At 42.5% G+C, this 24,539-nt stretch overlaps 1 protein-coding gene across 18 annotated transcripts in view; it reads left to right on the forward strand.

The window, feature by feature from the left end:
• Window positions 1–22,852, forward strand: part of SCUBE2 (signal peptide, CUB domain and EGF like domain containing 2) — a 96,954-nt gene extending 74,102 nt beyond the window's left edge. For 5 of the 18 annotated variants that reach the window (XM_053286627.1, XM_053286623.1, XM_053286628.1 and 2 more), the window contains 5 exons: window positions 1,791–1,883; window positions 3,361–3,558; window positions 16,861–17,013; window positions 18,749–18,828; window positions 21,542–22,852. In XM_053286627.1, the coding sequence (XP_053142602.1) occupies window positions 1,791–1,883; window positions 3,361–3,558; window positions 16,861–17,013; window positions 18,749–18,828; window positions 21,542–21,694 (677 nt within the window). In that variant the 3' untranslated portion in view covers window positions 21,695–22,852. Of the gene's footprint in view, window positions 1–1,118; window positions 1,220–1,790; window positions 1,884–2,462; window positions 2,892–3,360; window positions 3,559–16,860; window positions 17,014–18,748; window positions 18,829–21,541 lie in introns of those variants that run through there. The other 13 variants (XM_053286625.1, XM_053286633.1, XR_008314016.1 and 10 more) reach the window with 12 other exon arrangements.
• The last annotated feature ends 1,687 nt before the right edge of the window (window positions 22,853–24,539 follow it).

The following is a 24,539-nucleotide window of genomic DNA, read 5'->3' on the forward strand; positions in this document are numbered from 1 at the left end:
CAGCTGAATCAGCATACTATTTACAATCAAACCCATCCTTGGAATAAATTTTTTTTGACACAAAATTAAGAGTAGGCCAATAACCTTTAGACAGGCACCTATCTCAATGTGACTGCCACTACTTTTCCAAATATTCAGATCTAGATAGGCAAGTATGTCCGGTTAACACAAGATGAATTGAATGTGGGTCCTGTGCATATTATTGGGGTTTTCCAACAACACTTCCCATCACCCTTTAGAACATGATCTAATAGCAAATTACTGCATGGTGATAAAGAACACTATATGCCAGAACATTTGAACATCACAAGATATTTAATATTAAACAATATAAAATTTTAGGGGAACAATAGATGACATAAATTCATTAATACAAGAAAATAATTGCCACAAGAAACACCCCAACATATCTTTACTCTGCGAGGGCAGATTTTTTTTAACCAGAAATCCAAATAAACCACCAAGGCATTTCAAGTAGAAGTTGTTACTCTTGACTGGAGATCAAAACAAGCCCCCCCCCCCACACACACACCCCTGCAGCCTGCCCTGCCCTTTTCTCATATTTGGAACACTGGAATCCAAAACAAATTCACCTTTATTCCTGGTCACAAGGAAAACATTTGTTTCATTTATAGGATAAAGCTTCCTGCATTTTTATTTTTTATTTAGCTAAGTATAGCTTCCTCTGGCTCTTTTTGCGCCAATCAGATGGGTTTTAAATAAAACTCTTGCTAGCTTGGCAAACAAGCACCTTTCACGTGGTGGTTGGGTGTTTTTGTTTGTTTTTGCATGAGTTACGAGTTTATTAGCAGTTAACAAGAAGCATCCATGGGGTGTCTAGCAATAGAACCAGAAGGTAGACACAACATGGGTAAGGAGAATAACATAATCCAGGTTTCCACCAAACTGGATAATTGGCTTCTAGGGGAAATAATTGTTATGAATGACTACTTCTTGGTAGATGTTAACAGAACTTTTTAAAAAATTACCTTGGGTAGTTTTTCTTGTGTTTACATTTAATTTGCTATGGGGTTATTAATTAATTGGTGGTAATTTGTAATTGTTTTGGTTGTTGACTGAAATAAAAACTTATTCATTCATTCACTGACATTTTCCAGTTTGAACAGCACAACCAGAGGTGCACCTAGGTAATTTTGGAACCTGGACCTAAAGGCCTTTGGAGGCCCCCCGCTGCAAGTTAAGCATCGTTTTTTAACACGTAGGTTCTTGAGGGCACAAACCACACCACCCAGGACAGACTAAAAATGATTTGGGGGCCCCCAGGGGGTGTGGAGGCCCTGGACATTGGCCCTGAAGTCCAGGGGTAAGAGTGCCTCAGAGCATAACGTTAGAAACATGTGAATACTGTTGGGTTGTATTGCGGTCATACCGTTTCCTAGGAGCTGCTCTGCTGTGCGGTGCAGAAAATGGGTTTCAACATTTGGTTATTAGCTCTCAATCCACAGTAGGGGAACAAAATGCTGGTCCAAAGTGCATGGCTCTGCTTGGCAGACCACCTTTGGTTTTCAACCAGTCTTTTTAGTGAGCTAAAGAAGTTTAAACCATCTTGGGTTTTAGAATGACGGCGTTACAATGTGGCATGCTTTGAATTGCATTAAGGCAAAAGAAAATTCACAAGAGATGCTCCTAGTTACATAGTGATGTTTTGTAGTGTATACTTTTATAAATGAAAGACATCTAACAAATTAGGCAACAGTTATTATTATTATTATTATTGACAAGGCTGTACTTTTTAATGGTAGTTGTATGTTTGTAATGGTTTGTGGCAGGACTCAGTAGGAAGTACAAGGTCTCTTGCTTAGAGGGAAGGAGATTAAATGGGATCCAGCTTTTTTGCTCCTTGATTCTGGCTTTACATTCAGGTACCAGTTAAGCTCCAGGGGAAATCCTTCCAGCCCTGCCTGCCTCTTGCCCTTAAATGCTGCCTGTCAGCTGAAACCCACTTCCTGTTTCCCTCCCAGCCAACTCCTGCTTGCTGTTCCTCCCCCACTCCTTTGTGACTGCCATCGTCTTTGCCTGACAGAGGGGCCAGCATTTCTCTTACCGTATTTTATGGACTATAAGACGCATTTTTTCACTCGAAAAATAGCCACCAAAATTCAGGTGCGTCTTTTACTCGCAAGCCTGCCCGAGGGGGGGGGGGATCCCCCAGCAAACAATGCTAAACGATGCTATTAACTCTGTGCAGCCTGGGGACTGCCGCTCCAGCTCACCCTCCGCCGCTAGGCCTGTGGACTCCCCGATCGTGCAATTACATCACCACCAGCAACACCATTGTTTTCATCTTTCTGTTTTACTTTCTGCAAGCATATTCAGCTGAAGAAAGTGTAAAGAATTAAGAAAGCCGAAGTGGTAGCCGCTCCCTCCTCTGGTATGTGCATACTGATGAGAAGCGGAGCGCTGGAAAACGAAAGAGGGTGGTGTTTTTTTTTTTAAAATAGAGTCAGAAGCAGGTTGAAGAGAAAACAAGGAGTGGAGTACCAACAATTGAAAGAGGACTTATCTGAGGCGAGGAGAACAAACTGAAGCAAGGCTGAAAGTCCTTTCCTGGAGCTAGCAGGAGTGAAGAAAGTGAAAAGAATTAAGAAAGCAGAGCTCCCTCATCTGGTATGTGCATACTGGTGAGGAGCGGAGAGCTGGGAAACGAAAGAGGTGTTGTTGTTTTTTAATAGAGTCAGAAGCAGGTTGAAGAGAAAACAAGGAGTGGAGTAGCAGCAATTGAAAGAGGACTTATCTGAGGCAAGAAGAAAGGAGAACAAACTGAAGCAAGGCTGAGAGTCCTTTCCTGGCACTACCGGTAGCAGGACTTTTCGGTACAGTTGATAACAGTTTAATATGTTAAAACCCTGAAAAACTGGATTAAAATTAAGGTGCGTCCTATAGTCTGTAGCGTCTTATAGTCCGTAAAATACGGTATATCATCCCTGTGATGGGCATGGTTGTTCCTCTGTTGATGAGGCAATAAGTCCTGCTGCCTTACTCCTCCTTGACTTGTTGCTCTTGCCCAGTCTTGACTTTGGACCATCCCCACATAACATTTCCTGTTTACCCAATTCCACTGGGTGGCTGTTTTCTTTATAAATATGAAGTTTAAGCTAGCATGTGTCTGTGGCTTTAGTTGTTTTTGCAGGCAAATCTGTATTGTATATGGATTCTACCTCATCATCTTGGACCATCTGAAGCAGCTACCCATTAAAATAGTTTTAGGACAAAGGCAGTATCCTAATTCATAGATGACTGCCAAAGCTATTGCATCTATAGGATGTGTGGGTTTTGGTGGTATTGTTGAGCTGTGGATATTGATGTCCCTGGCCACTGGTGATGTATTCCTTTTTTCAGATAGGCACTGCGGTGGTGAGCTTGGAGAATTTACTGGATACATAGAATCACCAAACTATCCTGGAAATTACCCCGCAAACACAGAGTGTACCTGGTCTATAAATCCGCCTCCTAAACGCCGCATCCTAATTGTGGTTCCAGAAATATTTTTGCCAATAGAAGATGAATGTGGAGACTACCTGGTGATGAGAAAAAGTTGTAAGTTAAAATAAAGTGTGTGTTTGTGTGTCTGAATTTTGGTATCCGTATATAAACGTTCTAATTAATCTGTACATTCTTTAGGACTCAAAGCCACTTGCCTGAAATGTAGCTGTAAAATGTGGCGTGACAGACTTCAGATAACAGATTTGACAAATACTCTCACTTGTTGTTGCTCACTTGCAACTGGTACAGTGAGGGAAATAAGTATTTGATCCCCTGCTGATTTTGTCCGTTTGCCCTCTGACACAGAAATGACCAGGCTATAATTGGAATGGTAGGTTTATTGTAGCTGTGAGAGACAGAATAACAACAAACAAACCCTCAAAAGCCTAGTGCCCAAAAGTCAGCGATGGATTTGCATTGTAGTGAGGGAAATAAGTATTCGATCCCCTATCAACCAGCAAGATTTCAGGCTCCCAGGTGTCTTTTCACTATATGCAGGTAACGAGCTGAGATGAGGAACACCCTCTGTAAGGGAGTGCTCCTAATCCCAGCTTGTTACAGTACCTGTATAAAAGACACCTGTCCATAGAAGCAAGCAATCACTCAGCTTCCAAACTCACCACCATGCCCAAGACCAAAGAGCTGTCGAAGGATGTCAGGGACAAGGTTGTAGACCTGCACAAGGCTGGACTGGGCTACAAGACTATCGCCAAGCAGCTTGGTGAGAAGGTGACTACAGTTGGCACGATAACTCGCAAATGGAAGAAACACAAAATAACTCTCAATCTCCCTCGGTCTGGGGCTCCATGCAAGATCTCACCTTGTGGAGTTGCAATGATCATGAGAACAGTGACAAAGCAGCCCAGAACTACACGGGGGGAACTTGTCAATGATCTCAGGGCAGCTGGAACCATAGTCACCAAGAAAACAATTGGTAACACACTACGCCGTGAAGGACTGAAATCTTGCAGTGCCCGCAAGGTCCCCCTGCTCAAGGCAGCACATGTACAGGCCCGTCTGCAGTTTGCCAATGCACATCTGAATGATCCAGAGGAGAACTGGGCGAAAGTGTTGTGGTCAGATGAGACCAAAATCGAGCTCTTTGGCATCAACTCAACTCGCCGTGTGTGGAGGAGGAGGAATGCTGCCTATGAGCCCAAGAACACCATCCCCACCGTCAAACATGGAGGTGGACACATTATGCTTTGGGGGTGTTTTTCTGCTAAGGGGACAGGACACCTTCACCGCATCAAAGGGACGATGGACGGGACCATGTACCGTCAGATCTTGGGTGAGCACCTCCTTCCCTCAGCCAGGGCATTGTGAATGGGTCGTGGATGGGTATTCCAGCATGACAATGACCCAAAACACACAGCCAAGGCAACAAAGGAGTGGCTCAAGAAGAAGCACATGAAGGTCCTGGAGTGGCCCAGCCAGTCTCCAGACCTTAATCCCATAGAAAATCTGTGGAGGGAGCTGAAGGTTCGGGTTGCCAAACATCAGCCTCGAAACCTTTCTGACTTGGAGAGGATCTGCAAAGAGGAGTGGGACAACATCCCTCCCGGGTTGTGTGCAAACCTGGTGGCCAACTACAAGAAATGTCTGACCTCTGTGATTGCCAACAAGGGTTTTGCCACCAAGTACTAAGACATCTTTTGTGAAGGGATCGAATACTTATTTCCCTCACTACAATGCAAATCCATCGGTGACTTTTGGGCACTGGGCTTTTGAGGGTTTGTTTGTTGTTATTCTGTCTCTCACAGCTACAATAAACCTACCATTCCAATTATAGCCTGGTCATTTCTGTGTCAGAGGGCAAACGGACAAAATCAGCAGGGGATCAAATACTTATTTCCCTCACTGTATTTAGAGGCATTGTGCCTCTGAGGCTGGAGGTGGCCTAGTAGTAGTAGCTATTGATAGACAAATTCATGGAGGACAGACAGATGCAAATAACTCATTCAGCTTTTCTGCAATCTATCCTCTTGGGTGGATACCTTAGGACTCTTGGATGGATGCCATCTGGCCCTGGCGATTTGTTTTAATTTTTGGAGACAATTTAGATCATCTCTCATCACTTCTATCTTACTCAGGCACAGGTATGTGCTCAGTATCTTCTGCTATGAAGACAAATGCAAGGAACTCATTTAGCTTCTCTGCAATCTCCATATCCTCCTTAGTAATCCCTTTGACGCCCTTATCATCTAAGGGTCCAAATGCTCCCTGGCAGGTTCCCTGCTTCTGGTATATTTAAAGAGATTTTTGTTATTCCCCTTGACACTTCTAGCTATATGCTCCTCAAACGCTCTTGTTGCATCCCTTATTGATGCTTTCCATTTCTTTTGCCAGAGTTTATGTTCCTTCCTGCTCTGTACATTTGGGCAGGACTTCTATTTTCTGAAGGAAGTCTTCCCTTTTATAGCTTCCCTGATTCTGCTTGTTAGCCATGCTGGCCTCCTCTTGAACTTGGTGGTACCTTTCCTCCTTCTTGGTATACATTCCAACTGGATTTCTATTATTGTGGTTTTGAATAAGGTCTATGCTTTCTGCAGTAATTTAAACCTCCTGACCTTCCCTTTCAGCTTCCTTTTTACCAGTCCCCTCATTTTTGAGAAGTTTCCTCTTCTGAAATCCAATGCATCTGTGTTGGACTTCCTTGGCAATGCTCCACTTTATATTAGCTGAACTGGATCACACAGTGGTCACTATTCTCCGATGGGTCTGCAACTCTGATGCCTCGCACCAGGTTCTGGGCACCACTCAGGATTAAGTCCAAGGTCACCTTTTCTCTGGTTGGTTCTGCAACCATCTGTTCATAGGCACAATCATTTAGCATGTCTAGAAATTTGGCCTCTCTTTCACTACCTGAATGTGAATTTACCCAGTCTATGTGTGGGGAGTTGAAGTCCTCCATTATCATTGCTCTGTGTCTCTTTGACGCCTCTCTGATATGCTTCTCTAACTCCAGGTCACTCTCAGCATTTTGATCTGGAGGGCAATAGCACGTCCCTAATAACACATTTCCTTTTAGTCCTCATATTGTCACCCATAATTATTCTGTGGCGGACTCTGGTCCTCCTAAGTTTTCTAGTTTGTTGGAATCTATCCCTTCTTTAATATACAGTGCTACTCCACCCCCAGTCTCCCCTCCTTGTCCCTTGTGTAGAGTTTATATCCAGGAATAATAGTGTCTCACTGGTTCTCACCTTTCCACCAGGCTTCCATTATGCCTACTATATCTTCTTTTTCATTGGTAACCAAACACTCCAGCTGACATATCTTCACTCAGAGGCTTCTGTTGTTGGCGTGTGCTGTCTCCCTTACCAATATTTGACCTTTTTGACCAGCTGTCATTTCCTTCTGATCTACTCCCTATTCTACTCTATCCCCTTCTGGTTTATCCAAAATGTTTGCACCCTCATACCTTAGCTGGGTTTGCTTGCTAAACCAGGTATAACACAGTTCTGGTCAGCAATCCCCCAGGTGTCATTTTAAAAGCTGCTCTGTGACCTTTATTTTAAGTGCCAGCAGTCTGGTTCCAACTTGGTTCAAGTAGAGCACATCCCTTTTGTACAGGCTTTGCTTGCCCCAAAATGTATCCCAGTGCCTAACCTTCTTTTCCTCCTGGACCACTGTCTCAACCACGCATTGAGACCCCCTCAGCTCTGTCTTGCTGGTCCTGTGTTTGGAACAGGTTGCAATTCAGAGAATGCTACCCTGGGGGTCCTAGACTTCAGTATGCTGCCTAGCAGCATAAATTTGGCTTCCAGGACCTCCCGACTACATTTCCCAACATGGTTAGTGCCAACGTACACCACAACAGCTGACACCTTCCCAGCACTGCCTATCTAGATGCTGCATGATGTCTGCAACCTTCTCACCAGGCAGGCAAGTCACCATGTGGTCTACACACGGGACACAGATCCATCTTACCCAAACTCAGAGTATTTAGGAGGATGAGAATTCTTCTTGCTTCTCTTTACCCCTTGGCACTACGTTTGCTTCTGATATATCAATTTGTCAGCTGACCGTTGGAACCATATGGCAAATGTCCCAGTGATTGCTGCTGTGACAAGACCATTCAGTCCCAGGATCAGTGAGCTCATACAGTTGCAGGCAGAAGCATCTAGCAGCAGCTGAATCCTACTGGGGGATCCTACAATGTTCTAGGATGGTGGCAACCCCAAATCTGCCTGTGGATCTGAATTGCAGTGACCTTCCATCAATGTCGCTGCCATTACGTTGCTCAGTCCCAGGGGTGTAGGGCCTTGCAGCAGTGGCAACAATAGCCCCCAGTGCCTTTCCACTCCACATGGGAAGTGAGCAGAGTGATTAAGGAGCTTGCTAAGGTGTGAAGCAGCAGCTCCTCTTCCACCTGACATCCCCAACCCCATGTCAAATGCCAACTTATCACTAGAACATGGGCAATACCCTCAGTTATTGGAAGAGTACTGTTGGCCTGAGCTAATGTGCTTATAGTAACTATGGCCTTTATGGTATGGTATGAGGGAGAGGTCATCCTTTCTCTCTCCTTCCCATCACCCCCCCCACACACACACCATTCATGATTTATTTATCATATTTCTTGGCAAAAGTCAGAAGATTTCTGCTCCTTTAATAGAAATCTTTGCCTTCCTAGCAGTAGTGGTCGGTGCAGGCGCTGCTGGGAGTGGGGCAGTGAGAAGCACCTTTAAGTCTCCCAAGTGCAACAAAGGGCTAATTCACATATTAGCTTTGAATAAACATATGGAATCAGTGTCCTGCTGTACCTGCAAGCTGCTCCAAGCAGCAGCATGCTGCCCAGCACTCCCTGTGGTGGGGGATCGGCCCTGCCACTTACTTGGCTTCTGCAGAGCCAATCCCCCGCCAGTGGCCAGTTGAGTGGCAGAGCCGATCCCCCACTGCAGGGAGTGCAGGGCAGCATGCTGCTGCTTGAAGCAGCTTGTAGGTGTGTCTGGAGTGAAGGTGAGCACCTACTAATTTATGCTTAAAGGTGACTCTCACCACCTCCCCAGTAGTGCCCGGACCAGCCACTACTGTTTTCTAGACAAATATTCTCCACCCCTCACAGTGATGTGGGGCTACCTGCCCACTTGGGATGAGGTTTGCTGACTTGGAATAGAACAGAATCTTGGTTTGACCAGGCTGAAAAGCCAAGGAGCCTTGCAATGAACTTGTATCAAGGAGCCTTGCAATGAACTTTCAAGATTTGCAAGAAAATAAGGATATTCTTACTATAGCCAAAGTATCAGTTTTCTCGTTCTAAACATGGCCACTACTATATCCAATAGGAGAATTTGCCTTGTTCCAGGAGTCTAGTCAAGGGTGAGGTTGAGGCTAGGGATCAGTACACACACACACACACACACACACACACACACACACACACACACACAGAAGTAAAATCTAGACAAATCTGCAGCAACCCCTCTTGGTTTCTGAGCTAGTGGTAAGACAACAGTAGCAGCAGGACACTGATTCCATATGTTCATTCAAAGCTAATATGTGAATTAGCCCTTTGTTGCACTTGGGAGACTCAGAAAGGCACAACATTGCATTTATTTGTTTATTTGTCTATTTATTTATATATATATTTGGCCATTACTACATTTCTAATTAAGCATACAGGCAGCCTTCCTAAGTAGATTGTGGGAAGTAAGAGATTTATCTGTTAGTAAACTGAGAATAGTATAGAAGCTCTTAATCCAGCTGAATCAAATGACTTGGAAATGACCAGATGTCATTACTGCTTAGGTCCTGGTTCCCTATATGCGTGCCTGTTTTTGTTGATTCAACGGTTTGTTTTCTTGTGTTGATGGTTTGGCTGAGTTCCCAGGTAATAGATGTCTAAAAACTAAAAAACATATGTTTATGGAGTCAAACTGGGGCTTTGGAGTAACACCTTGAAATGTGTTTTTCAGTGATTTCAGTGGAGTTAGAAGCTCACCAAGTAATGGGAAAATACAGATGATCTATCAAATTGAGGACATAGGAAGCCCACTTGGGTTCTGCACCTGACTGGTCTGAGGACAGACTGCTTAACTGAGCAAAGAGGGGAGTTTGTGTCCACATGCAGTCATGAACTCTCTGGTCACAGATTCCTTTCAGTTTTGTGATGGGTGCTTTGTTTTCCTTGTTGTAGTGAGCTGGTTTTTCTTTTGATTAGCTGATTATAGTACTTTTCCTTACTGCACAGGTAGTTGAGACATCTGTGGATGGGGATGGGCTCTTACATTCCCAAAGATGTTTTGTGCAAAAGATATTTGAAGCCTTGCATTGTTTTTTACTCAGTGGGTCAGAATGGTGTCTTAATAAAGCCAAGAGCACAATATGGGTCTTCACATAACAATTCAAAAGATCATCTTTGGGGCAGTAATGTGTATGAAATGCAAACTGTGTTTTGTGACCCTCTTTTTGTGGTCAGAACATCAGCAAAACTAAGGGCCAGTGAGTGATAAGATCTAAACAAAATTGGGTAGCTGTTCATGGTTCCAGTGCTAGTACATGGTCCAGCATTCTTCCCTGAGGCATGCCCAAAGTGATGGCTTTTTCTGTTACAGCACACTGGGGCTGTCCTTTGGGGCAGAACTTGTCAATTCATCGTTGTAGTCTCTGCTGTTCACACCGATGGGCTTCACACATGCGTTAAAGTCCGTTCGGGATCCTTCTCAAGCTCTCTCCAATTCTGGGGTTTTGGCAAGAGCCACTCCCTCTCTGGTGTTGTCACATCGTCCTTCTCTCAGTTCTTCATTGTCTTCTGTTGTGTACACAGCTCCGGCTCAAGGTTCCTTCAATTGGCTCTGGTTACTCTAAAATAATTCCTCTCTGGTGCATATTTTATTTTGGAATTTATTCTAGCTTTCTCTTTACCTTTACTGCTGGTATAGTTTTTTCTACCTTTACAGTTTTGCATCTTTTGCTTTCTGCTTCGGTCCCCACATCCCATTTCTTTGGGCTTTGACTGGCCCACCAGAAGGGGTTCCAGAAAATCCACATCCAGCATCTTCAACCTCTGTGGCTACTGCTGCTGCCTCGGAACTGAGAGCCCCCTCAATACCCACGTCTTTAAAGAGCAAACTCCCTTCGGATCCAACACTAAGGAAGAAGAAGAAAAAGGCGGCAGTTACAGGGGCCTGACCTGCTGTCCTAGAGCCCTTTGCGCCTGCCCCACTGGAGAACTATGAGTGGGATGACTGCTATTTTCCGGAGGATCTTTATGAGGATTACTACGATGGCTCACCTCACTATGACTCCCCTCGTGGTTGGGATGAGGACACAGATTATGGGTGCCCCCTCTCACATGATTACACCTGTGCCTTTTGGGGGGACTACAAAGAGTACCACCGTGACCATATTATTGGACGTACCACTCTCCATATTACTGAATGTACCACATATGTACCACTCTCCATATTACTGGACGTGGGATAAACGTTGAGATCACGGTACCGACAACTGGGCTGACTGCCAGTGCACTCCAGATCCCCCTACAGATAATCGTGATCGGTACCACAGTCTTGGACCCGATCGCGTTACTTGAGATCCAAATCACCTGATGGTAGGAGACTTCCTCCGGACTGACCTCAGCCGCCTGCTCCTAATGTCCCAACTCCAAAGATGGATGTGCAACAGTAGGTCTCTAACCCAGAGCCTGAGCTTCAGCCTCAACCTGCCCACCCTCATGCCCAAGATGAGTCTCCAGTGGCAGACTACCAGAGGAACTCTCAAGATGAAGATTCAAGATACTTTGATTTTTCAGCCCCTACATCCCCTGTGGATACTTTAGGGGAGGCTATGTATCTGACTCCCCATCTGAAGACTTCAAGTCTCGCTCAGAGCAGGTACAGTGCATGGCAGCCTCTTTGGGACTACAGAAGGCTCAGCCCCATAAATCCCCAGAGGACTCGATATTTGGCATTATTGACTCTTCTACACATGTACCCATCACTTTGCCAGTGTTCAAGCCAATACTAGATATGACATATAGTCACTTGGCAGAAACCCTCTTCCACCCAAGCTACGTCTTAGAGGACTGAAGCCTTATACAGGGTCCAGTTGGACCCTTTACCTTCCTCCAAAAACACCCTGTTCCACCCCCAGCACAGTACCACCACTGACTGTTGCTGGTGTCTATCATATGCTTCTTTTTAGATTGTAAGCCCTTCGGAGACAGGGATCCACCTTATTTATTTGTTTATTTGTTATTTCTCTATGTAAACCACTTTGGAAACTTTTGTTGAAAAGTGATATATAAATATTTGTTGTCGTTGTTTCAAATTCAGTTGTGGTGGAAATGGCACAGGCAAAGTCTAAACATAGAGCCTTTACAGCTCCAATTGACGGCGAGGGCAGGAAATTGGACTCTATTGGTAGATGCCAATACTCAACTTCTATGCTACAACTGAAGTTGGCTAACTATCTGCATGAGCAGATACAACTACTCTCTGTTTCTAGAATAGTTGCCTCCGGATCAAAAGAACCTGGCCAACGTGATAAAAAAAGGAAGTTCTACAGTTTGTCAAACAGCAACTGCATTTCTCTTGTCACCAAGCAGAGATTGCACTGTCCGAGTCATGGCTTCATCTATTGGACTACGATGCCATGCCTGGCTCCATTCCTCAGGTTCAATCTTTGAGGCACACACTCGTATTGAGGACCTCCCATTTGATGGAGAAGCTCCTTTTGGAACTAAGACCAAAAATACTATGAAATGCGTACACAAACTGCGTACTATAGCTCGTTCTATGAGATTCTCCTAATCTCAGCCTAAACCTTATAAAACAAACAGGTGGAGCTGCCCGCAACCGTCACGGCCAAACACCTCGCCTCGTACACATGCTTATGAGCCTACCTTTTGACTGGGCCGCCAGAGTTCCTTTCAAAAGCCCAGTTCCTACTCCACCCAGAAGCCAAGCAGTCAACCTTCAATTAGCGACAGTGACTCTGTTCTCTCTGTACCCATGACCCACCTCCGGTCCTATTTGGAAATGTGGAGCTCTCTGGCAAACAGCCATGGACAACTGACTATAGTCAGGATCAGATATGCAATAGAATTCATTCAAAGGCTGAAACCTTATCTGGTGAGGCATACCCCAGCAACCCAATAGCTCCTGCAAGTAGTGGAGGCACTAATAGAAAGATGCCATAGAACCGGTGACAGATCTATAGGGAAGGGGCTTCTACTTCGCTTTCTTCATAGTTCTGAAGCCCGACGGGGGTTTGCGTCCCATTCTAGATCTCCAAGACCTCATTCGCTTTGTGAAGTACACCAGATTCCATATGGTAACCATTCCAGAAATAGTGCTTCTCTTGTCTCCAGGAATGTGGTTTATGGTGATTGATTTAAAGGATGCCTATTACCACACATCTATCTGCCCATAACACCACAGCTTCCTATGTTTCCAAGTAGGCCCCCACAAGTTTCAGTTCAAGGCTCTACCCTTTGGCCTCTCGATGGCCCCAAGGATCTTCACAAAGTATATGGCGGTGGTGATTGCCCACCTCCACCATCAGAACATCAATGTTTTCCCGTGCTTGGATGACCAGTTACTGGCAGTGTCATCACCATGCCCAGGGGCGTATCTAGGGGTAGGGCAGGCAGGGCACGTGCCCCGGGCACCACTTGAAGGGGGCGCCATTTTGTAAAATTATTTTTTTTTTAAAAAAAATTGCTGCCAAAAACAAAATGGCCACCGTGCATGCTCATATGGCCTCTGTGAGGCTCTAGGTCTTGCCAGGCCTTGCAGAGGCCATTTGAGCATGCGCGGTGGCCATTTTGTTTTCAGTGGCCTTTTTTTTTAAAAAAAAGATTATTTTAAAAAACGGCCACTGCACATGCTCAAATGGTCCCTGCGAGGCCCTAGAGGCCAGCGGGGTGAGGGGGAATCTTTGCAAAAAAACAAAAAAAAACAAACCAGCCTTTAGGAAGCCCCCCAAAGGGGCTACGGGTAAAAATAATAATAATAAAAATATAATATAAGACACTGTACACATATTCAGATTGGCACTATGTACAGAGAATCAGGGCTTGTGAATACTGAGCTGACGCTTAAGAGCTAGGATTGTATTCATTTGCTCTTATTTTGCTTCTTGTGATAAGTGAGTTAAATGTGATGTCTTGCTAATATGGCTATTAATGGTGAATTTGTCTTTGAATCAGTGTGAAACCCTTAATATTAAGGCCCACTGGGAGTTTCTTGCTCTCTTTCTCTCACTTTAACTGTCTTTCTGAAAGACTAGAATATATTCCAAGCAGTGACACAGTTTACTCTGCATATCCTTTAATTATTTACAGAGTATCTGGGAAAAGTCAAATTCTCCATTGATTTTTAAAACGTATGTAATGGTGATGCTACAATGCATAGTAGAGAATTAGACAGGCACTTCTGTTTAGTTTTCCAAGTACATCTCCAGATAGTATTTGGGTATTTCATGAGTCCCCACATACTGAAATTTGTAGTTTTCCAGCATTTTTTGGTCTGGCTAAGTCCACTGCTAAATAGTTTTTGAAATATTAAAAGATTAAGGAGCTTGACTTGTATTTTTCAGCTGATATTATGGTAAAGCTATCTCAAAGATGGGTGTCAGATGCTTGGACAGGGGGCGCAATTTCAGTGTTTGCCCTAGGCGCTATTTTCCCTAGATACGCCTCTGACCATGCATCCTCGAACAACAGGTAGCAAATACCATCTACAAGACCTGGGATTGCAGGTGAACTTTGAAAAAACCTCTCTGTCACCAACCAGAGTTATCCCCTTCATTGGTGTAATCCTGGACTCTGTCGCAACACGCACATTCCTCCAGAACAATGGATATGCGCTCTGATATGATTTGCCAGGCTGATGTTACTCCAGCCAGTACAGACGGCCCATACAGTTTAGAAGATGTTGGGCTTCATGGCATCTACCACTTCGGTCCTACTGCATGCCAGACTTCAAATGCAAATCTTGCAGTGCTGGTTTCTGGACCATTTCAACCCACAGCTGGATGCCTAGAGCAAGACTGCATCTGTTGACTCTCAAAAACGGCTCTGTGTGTCACCTGGACCTGTTACAGCTACGCCTGTCAGCTGATTCCTTTGTACAATGTAGAGCCACATGTACAGACAGTTCTGGAGGCCATTTAGAAATCCTCCATGAGAAGAACTTATGATCTTCTAAAGTGATGACATTTTGCTACATTTGCCAGCTCTAGGGGTGTGGATCCCTATATGACATCCATTGCCACATTGTTGGACTACTTGCAGCACTTAAAAAGGAATTGACTCTCTGTGTCTTCTCTACGTGTTCACCTGGCGGTGATTTCAGCACACGTCTCACTGTGTGGGATAGGATCCCCCTTCATGAATCCTGTGGTCAAAAGATTTCTTAAAGGCCTTGTCAACCTCCCCTGGTGCTTACCCAATTTGTACGTAAACGCTTTGAGCCACTCACTATGTGCGACTTGTGTTTATTTACCTGGAAAATGGCATTCTTGGTGGCCATCACTTTGGCACATTGAACAAGTGAACTTAGGGCACTTAGAGTGGACTCTCCATATCTCGTTTTCCACAGGGATAAGGTTCAGTTGGCTCCAGATGTCAGTTTTTCCCCAAAGGTGGTAAGCACCTTCCACAGATCGCAAACTCTGTCCCTTCCGGTCTTCTTCCCAAACCCAACTTTGAATGCAGAGAAGACTCTTCATTGTCTCTGTGTACGCCACTGCTTGGTCTTCTATAAGGACCTCACGAGATCAATAAGGAAAACTCAGGCCCTCTTTGTGTCCTATGCCTCTAGATCACAGGGATCCCAAACTGCTGCAAAATCTATACTAGATGGACTGTGAGTGCCATCACCCTGGCATAAGAACTCGTGGGGAAAGAACCCCCAAGGTCTATCAGGGCCCATTCCATAAGGGCCATTTCCGTGTCTACTGCTTTCAACCACACAGAGGCGTAACTAGGGAAAACGGCGCCCGGGGCAAGCACTGAAATGGCGCCCCCCCACTGCCCCCCCAACATACTACATTATACTTAGGTTTTTCCTCACAAGCGCCCGCCGCCGCTGCCAAGCCAGGCCACTGACTGGCCGCCAGGTGCCAGCAAAGCAATGTGGGGGGGGGGGCGCAGGTGGCGCGGAAGGGACCGCTCATGGGGAAGGGGGCACCGACGTGCTCCCTTGACTGCTGCAGCACTGCTGCACTGAGCAGGAAACATTTGTATTAACAAAAAAATTTAAAAAATTAAAAAAAAATTGGTCATGACGGCGCCCCCCATGTGACCAGAAAAGATGGCGCCCGGGGCACGTGCCCCCCTGCCCCCCCTATAGTTACGCCTCTGCAACCACAATGTACCGATTGATGTCATCTGTAAAGCAGCCACCTGGGCTACACCACACTCGTCTGTCACACATCATGCATTGGACCTTCACTCCAGACAGGGTGCTGAGTTTGGAAGGGCCGTGTTGCATTCTATCTTCCTGTGACTGTGATCTCACCACCATCTGGTAGGTGAGCTGGCGATGCACCCATCAGTGTGAACAGAGACCACGACGATGAACATCAGGTCGCTTACCTGTACATGAAGTTCACCTAGTGGTCATCTGTTCATTCACACAACCTTCCCATCCTCCCCACTACAGTCTCTTTCAGATCTGCGGACGCTTGAACTAAGGGAAGGATTATGTGATGACACCAGAGGGGGAGGGGCTCCCACCAAAATGCTAGAATTGAGGAGAGCTTTAGAAGGATCCCAAATGGACTTCAACGCATGCGTAAAACCCATCAGTGTGAACAAACAGATGACCACTAGATGAACTTTATTTACAGGTGAGCAACCTGTTATTTCCTAGAAATCACTGACATGGTTCCACCCCAGGCTGGATAGATATGCAGCAATTGAGGTACACCAGGGAAGCAGAAAGGGATCATAAAGGTGAAAGAGATCACCAAGAAACATAGGAACATAGGAAGCTGCCATATACTGAGTCAGACCATTGGTCCTTCTAGCTCAGTATTGTCTACACAGACTGGCAGAAGCATCTTCAAGGTTGCAGGCAGGAATCTCTCTCAGCGCTATCTTGGAGGTCCCAGGGAAGGAACTTGGAACCTTTATGCTCTTCCCAGAGCGGCTCCACCCCTTAACGGGTGCTCCTACAGTGCTCATACATGTAGTCTCCCATTCATATGCAACCAGTGCAGACCCTGCTTAGCTAAGGTGTAAGTCATGCTTGCTACCACAAGACCAGCTCTCCTCCATCTAATACTGGGTGACTGTAGTTCTCTAAGGGAGAGAAGAAGAAAGGGGAAGCATTTTGTTAAAAAGAAAAGCCTAAGCTAATAGGTGTCTGATATCTGCCTGTTGTACATTTTGTTTGGAAGCTTCCTCCAATTCCGTGACTACATATGAAACCTGCCAAACCTATGAGCGCCCTATAGCTTTCACTTCCAGGTCTAAAAAGCTGTGGATCCAGTTCAGATCAAACGAAGGAAATAGTGCTAAAGGATTCCAGGTCCCTTATGTAACATATGATGGTAAGCAGCTGTTAAGAACTGATGAAGTATGGGCATTTCAATACTTGAATTTGTTTTTCTTTATTTGGACTCCTACCATCCTCATGTTGAACACACAGGGGGTGGGTCTTCGTATTTGTGCAAACAGAAGGTGAATCTTCATAAGAGCTGGTAACACTTGCAACAGAAAGTCCCTACTTGTACAAATAACATTGGGATATGCACATACTGTACTGGAAAACTTAATCAAGTATTATGCTCTATCTGATCAAGCTCTATTTGATGCTAGAACTTTTCTTGAAAAGTGTGTATTTATTATTATTATTATTATTATTATTATTATTATTAATAAATCGACTAACCTCTGGAGTTTTCTGTTCCTTAAAGCCAGTATGTATGACCAAATGGCAGCAAAGCAAAATTGATAAGGCTAGTTTGGAACACAAGATACTTGCTCACATAGGACACCTTATCGGACTTTGCTTTGTGGGCAGAGAGCATGGAGGGAGCATACCAGATATAACATACCTTACAAGTTGAATAAAGGGTCTTTTATTTTTAAAAATTGTCTAATTAGTGGAAGATTCCTTAAAAACATGTCAGATTTTACATTTTGTGCATCTGGTTAGGACACATTGTCACACAAAATGACATAGGTTTAAGCTGTGCCTCTTATATGATGTAAACTGAAGGTGTAAGTGGAGGGAGGGGAAGGATGTAAAACAGAGTTTATCAGATTTTGTATTTTATGTATCAGAATACATATCTATGCAGAATAGCACATGTAAGTACTTTGGAAATCCATAGTGCTTAAGAGATATTTTGAGGTAGTCTTGACCTTGAATACCCCTAAATTGCTCTATTGCAGTGCTTGGAAAATGCATCTTTTGACTTAGAGCAGTAGCCTGCCATAGTTTTGCCTATCCCAAGTAAGTGCCTCTCTTAATGTACAAATAGTTCTACACTTTCTTCTTTGAAGTTGAGTTTGGGACTAATAAGTATTTCGAGCAGAGGCAATTTATCTTGAGAAAACTGGCAGCATTATATCTCTCTTTGGCAGTTATCCCAGGCTAACAAAAACTACCCTGGGGTAACAGTCATTAGCAAACAGGTCTGGTTAAGGCATAATGGACTCCACATACCTGAAGTCTGCATCACTTAAAGGGGCTAAATCTTTGGCTTTGCTGCAATCAGTGGCAACTTTCCGATCTCTTTAATAGAGGCAGATTTCCCCCAAAATTCTTCAGGCTGAGCTTAATCTGATTCCCATAATGAAAACACATCAGTGACAGGATCATAGATTTGGAACAAAAACAAAACATTTTTAAACAATGGTTTTGCTTATTATACAAAGATGTTAAAAGAGGGAAACATTTGATGGGGGATATTTTTAACACTGAGTGAATTTCTTTGGCAAAAAATATGTTTGAAGTATGCCAGATAGACAGTTTATAAGAGTTCTCTGAGGCTGCTTATGATTTCTGCCTGGGACAGATTAATGGTAAACAGTCCAGTATGGAACATTTTGTTTCTTTATCTTAGAATATATACTATCTTCATGAAAGCCTTTTGGAATACATTAAATCTACTAATCTGAGACCTGAGTTGTAGTTTTGATTGCACATTAATCTATGTACATATTAATTCAGTTCAGTCCAAAGGGAGTATGTGTGTTGCTGATGCAACTAAAGGGAATATTTGTGGTTCTCCAGCTAAATCAGCAAAGCAAGTACATTTTATTGTGTGTCCCCAACAGAGGATTATCAGGAATTAATAGAAGACATAGTTCGCGATGGTAGACTGTATGCATCAGAAAATCATCAAGAAATCCTTAAGGTAAACTATCTCTGTTACATCTGAGAGAATATACTTAAATTATTATTGTCTATGAAAATAAATAGCTCATATTCTTCTACATGCCCAGTTGATCCCAACAATTATTGTTAGGGAGAAGAAGAAAAACTGGGAAGGGCAGGCATCTCTCTCTTTCAAGCCAAAAGCAGCATTCTGCTACCTACCATTGCTTGTACCGTAATTTTGGGTAGAAATGCCACATTGGCATAAATGCTGCAGTAAGGAAAAAAGGCTTTAAAATTGCAGAAAGCCCACAAAAACGCCACATCGGAGGAAACACCACAGTTAGAGGGGGACATCATGTGGTTTTCCCCCCGATTGTGTTGAACACTAAGCATTACAGCTAAGCATTACAACATAAAGCATTGGTAACCCATATCCTCATCAGTCTTAACACAATGAAAGGAAATGAATTCAATGAAAGGAAATAAGGAATAAATGCTGAACATAATTTGTTTTTAATTTTCACTCATCACATTGCAGAAGTAATTTCCCATTACACTTCATAGGAAATCTTCTTTTATTTATTTTTAAGCACATCACATTATACACTTCAAATTGCACTTCAAAGGAAACATTGGTTGCTTTTTTTGCACATCACATTCCAGAAATTGCAAACTTTAAATTGCATTTAAAAGGAAACCTTCAAAGTCCGAATTATCGCTCTTCGAAATGAAAAGGTTTAACAAGAACTCATTTAATTTTCCAAGATAGTCTGCACCCTCGTCATTTTCATCCTCTTGTGAAATGTTAGTTGCATCACTTTCAGCATTTTCAGATTGTATAATTCCAGCTTTTGTGAAACCAGAAATCACTGAAGAAGCTTTAACTACTTTCCATGCTTCCGAAACCCATTTTGCGACCTCGCTGTAGGTTTTGCGCATTTTCCTGCCCTTTGTGAATGTATGCAGGCCTTTCCTTCTCCAGTTTTCCCAAAGCTTTCACATTTCACATTTAAATGCCTTGTTCATGGATAAGTCTAAGGGCTGCAAGATTTTCTTCAAACCACCAGGAATCACAGCTAATGATTACGTAGCTGATACCTTTTTGCATTCATTTTAAACTGAATCCAGTACATGTGCATGCATCGAGTCCATTATTAAAATACTATGTGGTTGGGGGGAAAGCTCCTTTTCTTTTCTATCAAATTTCATTAAGCCATTCAAACATAAACATCCACCCTTTCTCATTAGCACAAATAACAACATCCAAAGGGAAATCGCCTTTTGGGATAGATTTCCATTTTTAAAATAGCATTGGCTTTAGGTTGTCACCATTTGCGGTGCAGGCTAATCTGCACGTGAAAGATGTTTTCTAATTTCCCTTGTCACTATGGAAACTTTTTTTCTCCTTTCTCATTCACGGTCCTATTTGGGGGGACAGTCAAACGTCAATGGAACTACACACAAATTTTCCCCTCTCAATAGCATTTGCAACAAACTTTTAAAATGCTGGTGTCCACCCCCACCCCCGCCAGTCCTTCAGCAGCTGCTGTCCCATTGTTGTTTTAGTGCACACAAATAAATTCTTTCACCTCATAAATCTATAGCACCAGCACGGGCTACCTTTAAAGTCAGTTATTCACATTTGTTCTGCCATTAATTTTGCTTGTAGGCGGATTTTCATGGTATAGACTGGCAGTCCTTTTTTGCTCTGCTCTTTAATCCACTGCTCAAGGTTATTGCCAAATTGGGCCAGGCTGCAACACCACTTCTCCTTGCACGTTTTGATTTTGGCATACTTGCCAGGTCATTTTCCCCCTCCGATTTCCACCTATGAATGCAACACTTAGCCACTTCAAATTAACGGGCTGCAGCTCTATTTCTGATCTGTTCTGCTCTTAGCATAGCTCTCAGCTTGAAATTAGCAGTGTAGCTCTTATGCCATTTGGGTGCCATTTCTCCCCACAAATCAGCTCCAGAAATCCCACCGAGAAATCTCACATAAACGCCGCATCGGCAGAAGCACTTTTCCAACTTGCCCCCGAATTCGCCTGTAAATGCTGCATCTGCGTAAATGCCGCAGGTGGCGATAAACAGCTTTTTAAAAAGTACCCACCATGGTGTTTCTACCCAAAAATACGATATTACCATCCTGAGGAACAATGGGAGTAATACTGGCCCAAGTATCTCTGGCCCAGAAATGTGTTGGCCAGTAGTATTCCCCCCTGTTCTCCAGGATGGTAATAGAAACATTTTATTTCTGAAGCAGAAAACTCAAGTAGTGCCCCTCCTTTGGTGAAAAATGATAATTGACCATATGGCACCCACTAATGTTGCTCCAAACGTGTCCCCTAAGAAAGCTGCCTCACTCTGCCTGATGATAGGGTTGACTCTACAGTGGACATAGTGATGTCACAGGTAAATGCTGATGTTTCTTGCTTGTGAACTGGGAATTATGGCAGAGCATTAGTAATTGCCAAGGATTTCTTCCTTTCTGATCTCTGGAAGCTCATTAGTAATGATAGGAATGTCATATGTTTGTAATTGGCATATGTTTATAATTTTCCTTGAGCTTTAAAATTTGAGTTGGTAGCCCTATGTATTATAAAGAAGTACTAACATACAGCACGGCCTAGTACATAGCCCTTCCTCAACTGCAGTATTAAAACTATACTGAGTAAAGTGATTTTGCTGCATTTTCTCAAATTGCATATTGAAATACTGTACAATAAAAATCTGCTTTATTATTTCAGGATAAGAAGCTGATAAAGGCACTCTTTGATGTCTTGGCACATCCACAGAACTACTTCAGGTACACAGCACAAGAATCCAGGGAGATGTTTCCAAGATCCTTTATTCGGTTGCTGCGTTCTAAAGTCTCCAGATTTTTGAGGCCTTACAAATAGTGGACATTATTTTTTGAAAACTAAAAGTGCTTAACTGTACAGCAGGAGATTGTTATATTCTCTATGATAGGGAAGTCTTCAGGAAGCTGACTGGTCAATTGTATACAGTTTGTACATTTTTAATTAAAAATATAATTATTTTATTTCTATATGTTTTCTTTCAGTCTTCATATGAGCTACTGCATTAGTGTCCGCTACAGTAAAAGTGGATGTTTGTTTTTATCTAATTAAATTTTAGATGAAAACTACACACAGTTGTTTCATTTCCTCACTAGCAGCATTAAAGTGAACCATTTATTACCGCAAGGATTTGTTGAAATTATAACACAAGTTCTTCAGCTTTCGAAAGATGGATTTGAAACATTCTGCTTGTTGAGGTCAATGAGTTTGGTGTCCTCTTTAGGACTGGCTCACACATGATAGCATGCCCAACCCAATTGACTGGGGAGTTTGCAGCCAGATACAACACCTGATCTGTACTCATGGGAATATGTAGCCTCAGAGTTTTCCACAATGGCATCCGTTTAAAGCAATTGTCACCATCATCTTAGAAACCTGTGGTTGGGTGTTTATGTATATACCATATAGTATGTGTGAACTACCCTATTCTAGTAGCTTAGCAAGATGTGAAGAGATCTATTAATTATGTATGTAAAACTAGATGCATTACAGTGTGAAAATCTAAACACTGAATTTTGTCTTAGACTATTGATCTGATGCATGGTTGAGAATGCTGGTCTTATGTCAATTTGTCGTTACCAAGTTCAGCATATTCCCATAAAAATTGGTGGTTTTGTTGTTGTTCATCTGATGCCATCAATTTGAAGGAGTTCCATGGTAACATGTTTTTCCTCAAAAGACTTAAAAAAAATTTAGATACCACACAATTGGTAGGATTTGCTTTGAAATTTTCTGAAGCAGCAGTTTTGAAGTTTTACTCTTATCAAAAACATTCCTAGAATTGAAGTAAAAAACCAGCAATTATTATTGACATTTGCTGTATTTGTTCCAAATTTTAGACAAGCCACTGCCAGTTGGAATAGCAATACTGAGCTAAATGGAGCAATGGTCTGACTCTGTATAAGACAGTTTTCTGTGTTTCTGTGTTCCTTATAGAATTTGTGAATAAAGCACAGACCCTTCCGTCACAGAACAGGCCCCAATATGTTTCTGGCATTTAATGTGCTCTTTACTAATGTGTGCTAATTCACCACTTGTTCTGATCTCCACAAACTGGACATTTTGATGCTCTGATTCTAAACTAGTATTGTAAACCATTGCGAACTAATTCAACCTGAAAGACACCACTGCTAATTTTTTTTAATAAGCATTTTCATTAAGAAGTGAACCAAAGGAGACAGAAACAAGTCACATAAAGACAATATAAAACCAATCATTTTTCATAATGAAAAACCTATTTTTTCTAATTAATTACATCAGGAAAGAAAAAATATCTGGAACAAGATAAAGCAAAAGAGATTCAGACTCTTAAAGTTATAAAATCTGATCTGATCAACTTCTTGTAAATTACATATCGAGAACACTATAAGTCAAATCCAGAAAATGGGAACAAAGTTTGATCATAACGGATATTATAATTTATAAAGGGTTTCCAAACAGACATGAATGATTCAGTAGACATACCATGTACATAAGCCAAGACTTTCGAAATTGAAGCATAGTCCCACACTTTCAAAAACCAATGGTTTAAGGAAGGAATCTCCAAAGTACTCCGCTTAGAAGCATATATAATCCTAGCCACTGTAATCATATATAAACACAATTCGTTTGATTTGGCAGGAATATAAGGTTTTATCATACTTAAAAGGAAAATTTCTGGAAGGAAGGGAATCTTAACTTCTAAGATTTGTTCAATTTTCATATGGATTTGTTTCCAAAACTGTTGAGCTTTACCACAACTCCACCACATATGGTAGAATGAGCCTAAATGTGAGTAACATTTCCAACATTTCTTAGAGAAAGAATCATCTATTTTATTAATAGTCAAAGGAGTTATATACCATCTGAAGAACATCTTAAACCAATTTCCCCTTAGATTGGTACACAAAGTAAATTTCACATTGTTTTCCCATTGGTATTCCCAGTCAGAGAGATCGATCGATCTATTAAAGTTCTGCATCCGTTTTATCATACATTCTTTATCTGCTCAGTCTCCTTTTCATACTTCAGTAATAGCTTATAAATTCTGCCTAATAAATGATCAGTGTTTTGGGTGATTAATTCTTCAAAGTCAGTCAAATCTCTCCCACCCTGTAATTATAACTCTTTCCGAACTATTGAGCTGATCCACTGCTAATTTAAATTGTATTATGCTGTCAGGGATTATTAGGATATTTATTGTTTCAGAATTGAAAATTTTGAACTCCTCCAAAGTCTTCCCATTAAAAGACTGCTTAACTGAATGTAACATCATTTTAATCATACATCCTTTCCATAAATAAAATTTTCAATTTGGCTCCAAAGCAGGAAAATGTTGGCATTACTATAATGTAAGGGTTAATTAAGAACTTTAAATGTAATACTGTTATTAGGTTACCAAGGCCCAAATAATCAACTGTTCTATGGATTGTTACATTATCTAGTGCAGAAAATAAACTAGGGTTCAATCTGGGGTGCAGAGTTGGTGGATTAACATCTCAAAACTCACCTTAAAAAAATCATTGCAACTCATCACAATATAACTTGTTCTGAATGTTGTTGTTTTTAATGTGCCTCCTTGTGGCGAGATCTGACATTTACATGTCCTAGGAATGTACCAGTCAGACAGCATCAAGTCAGGCTATAAGTACAAAGAAAGAAAAAATTCCTAAACTGTAGTCTTGCT

This window comes from Hemicordylus capensis, chromosome 1 (assembly GCF_027244095.1).
Source record: "Hemicordylus capensis ecotype Gifberg chromosome 1, rHemCap1.1.pri, whole genome shotgun sequence".
Classification (NCBI taxonomy): Eukaryota; Metazoa; Chordata; class Lepidosauria; order Squamata; family Cordylidae; genus Hemicordylus; species Hemicordylus capensis.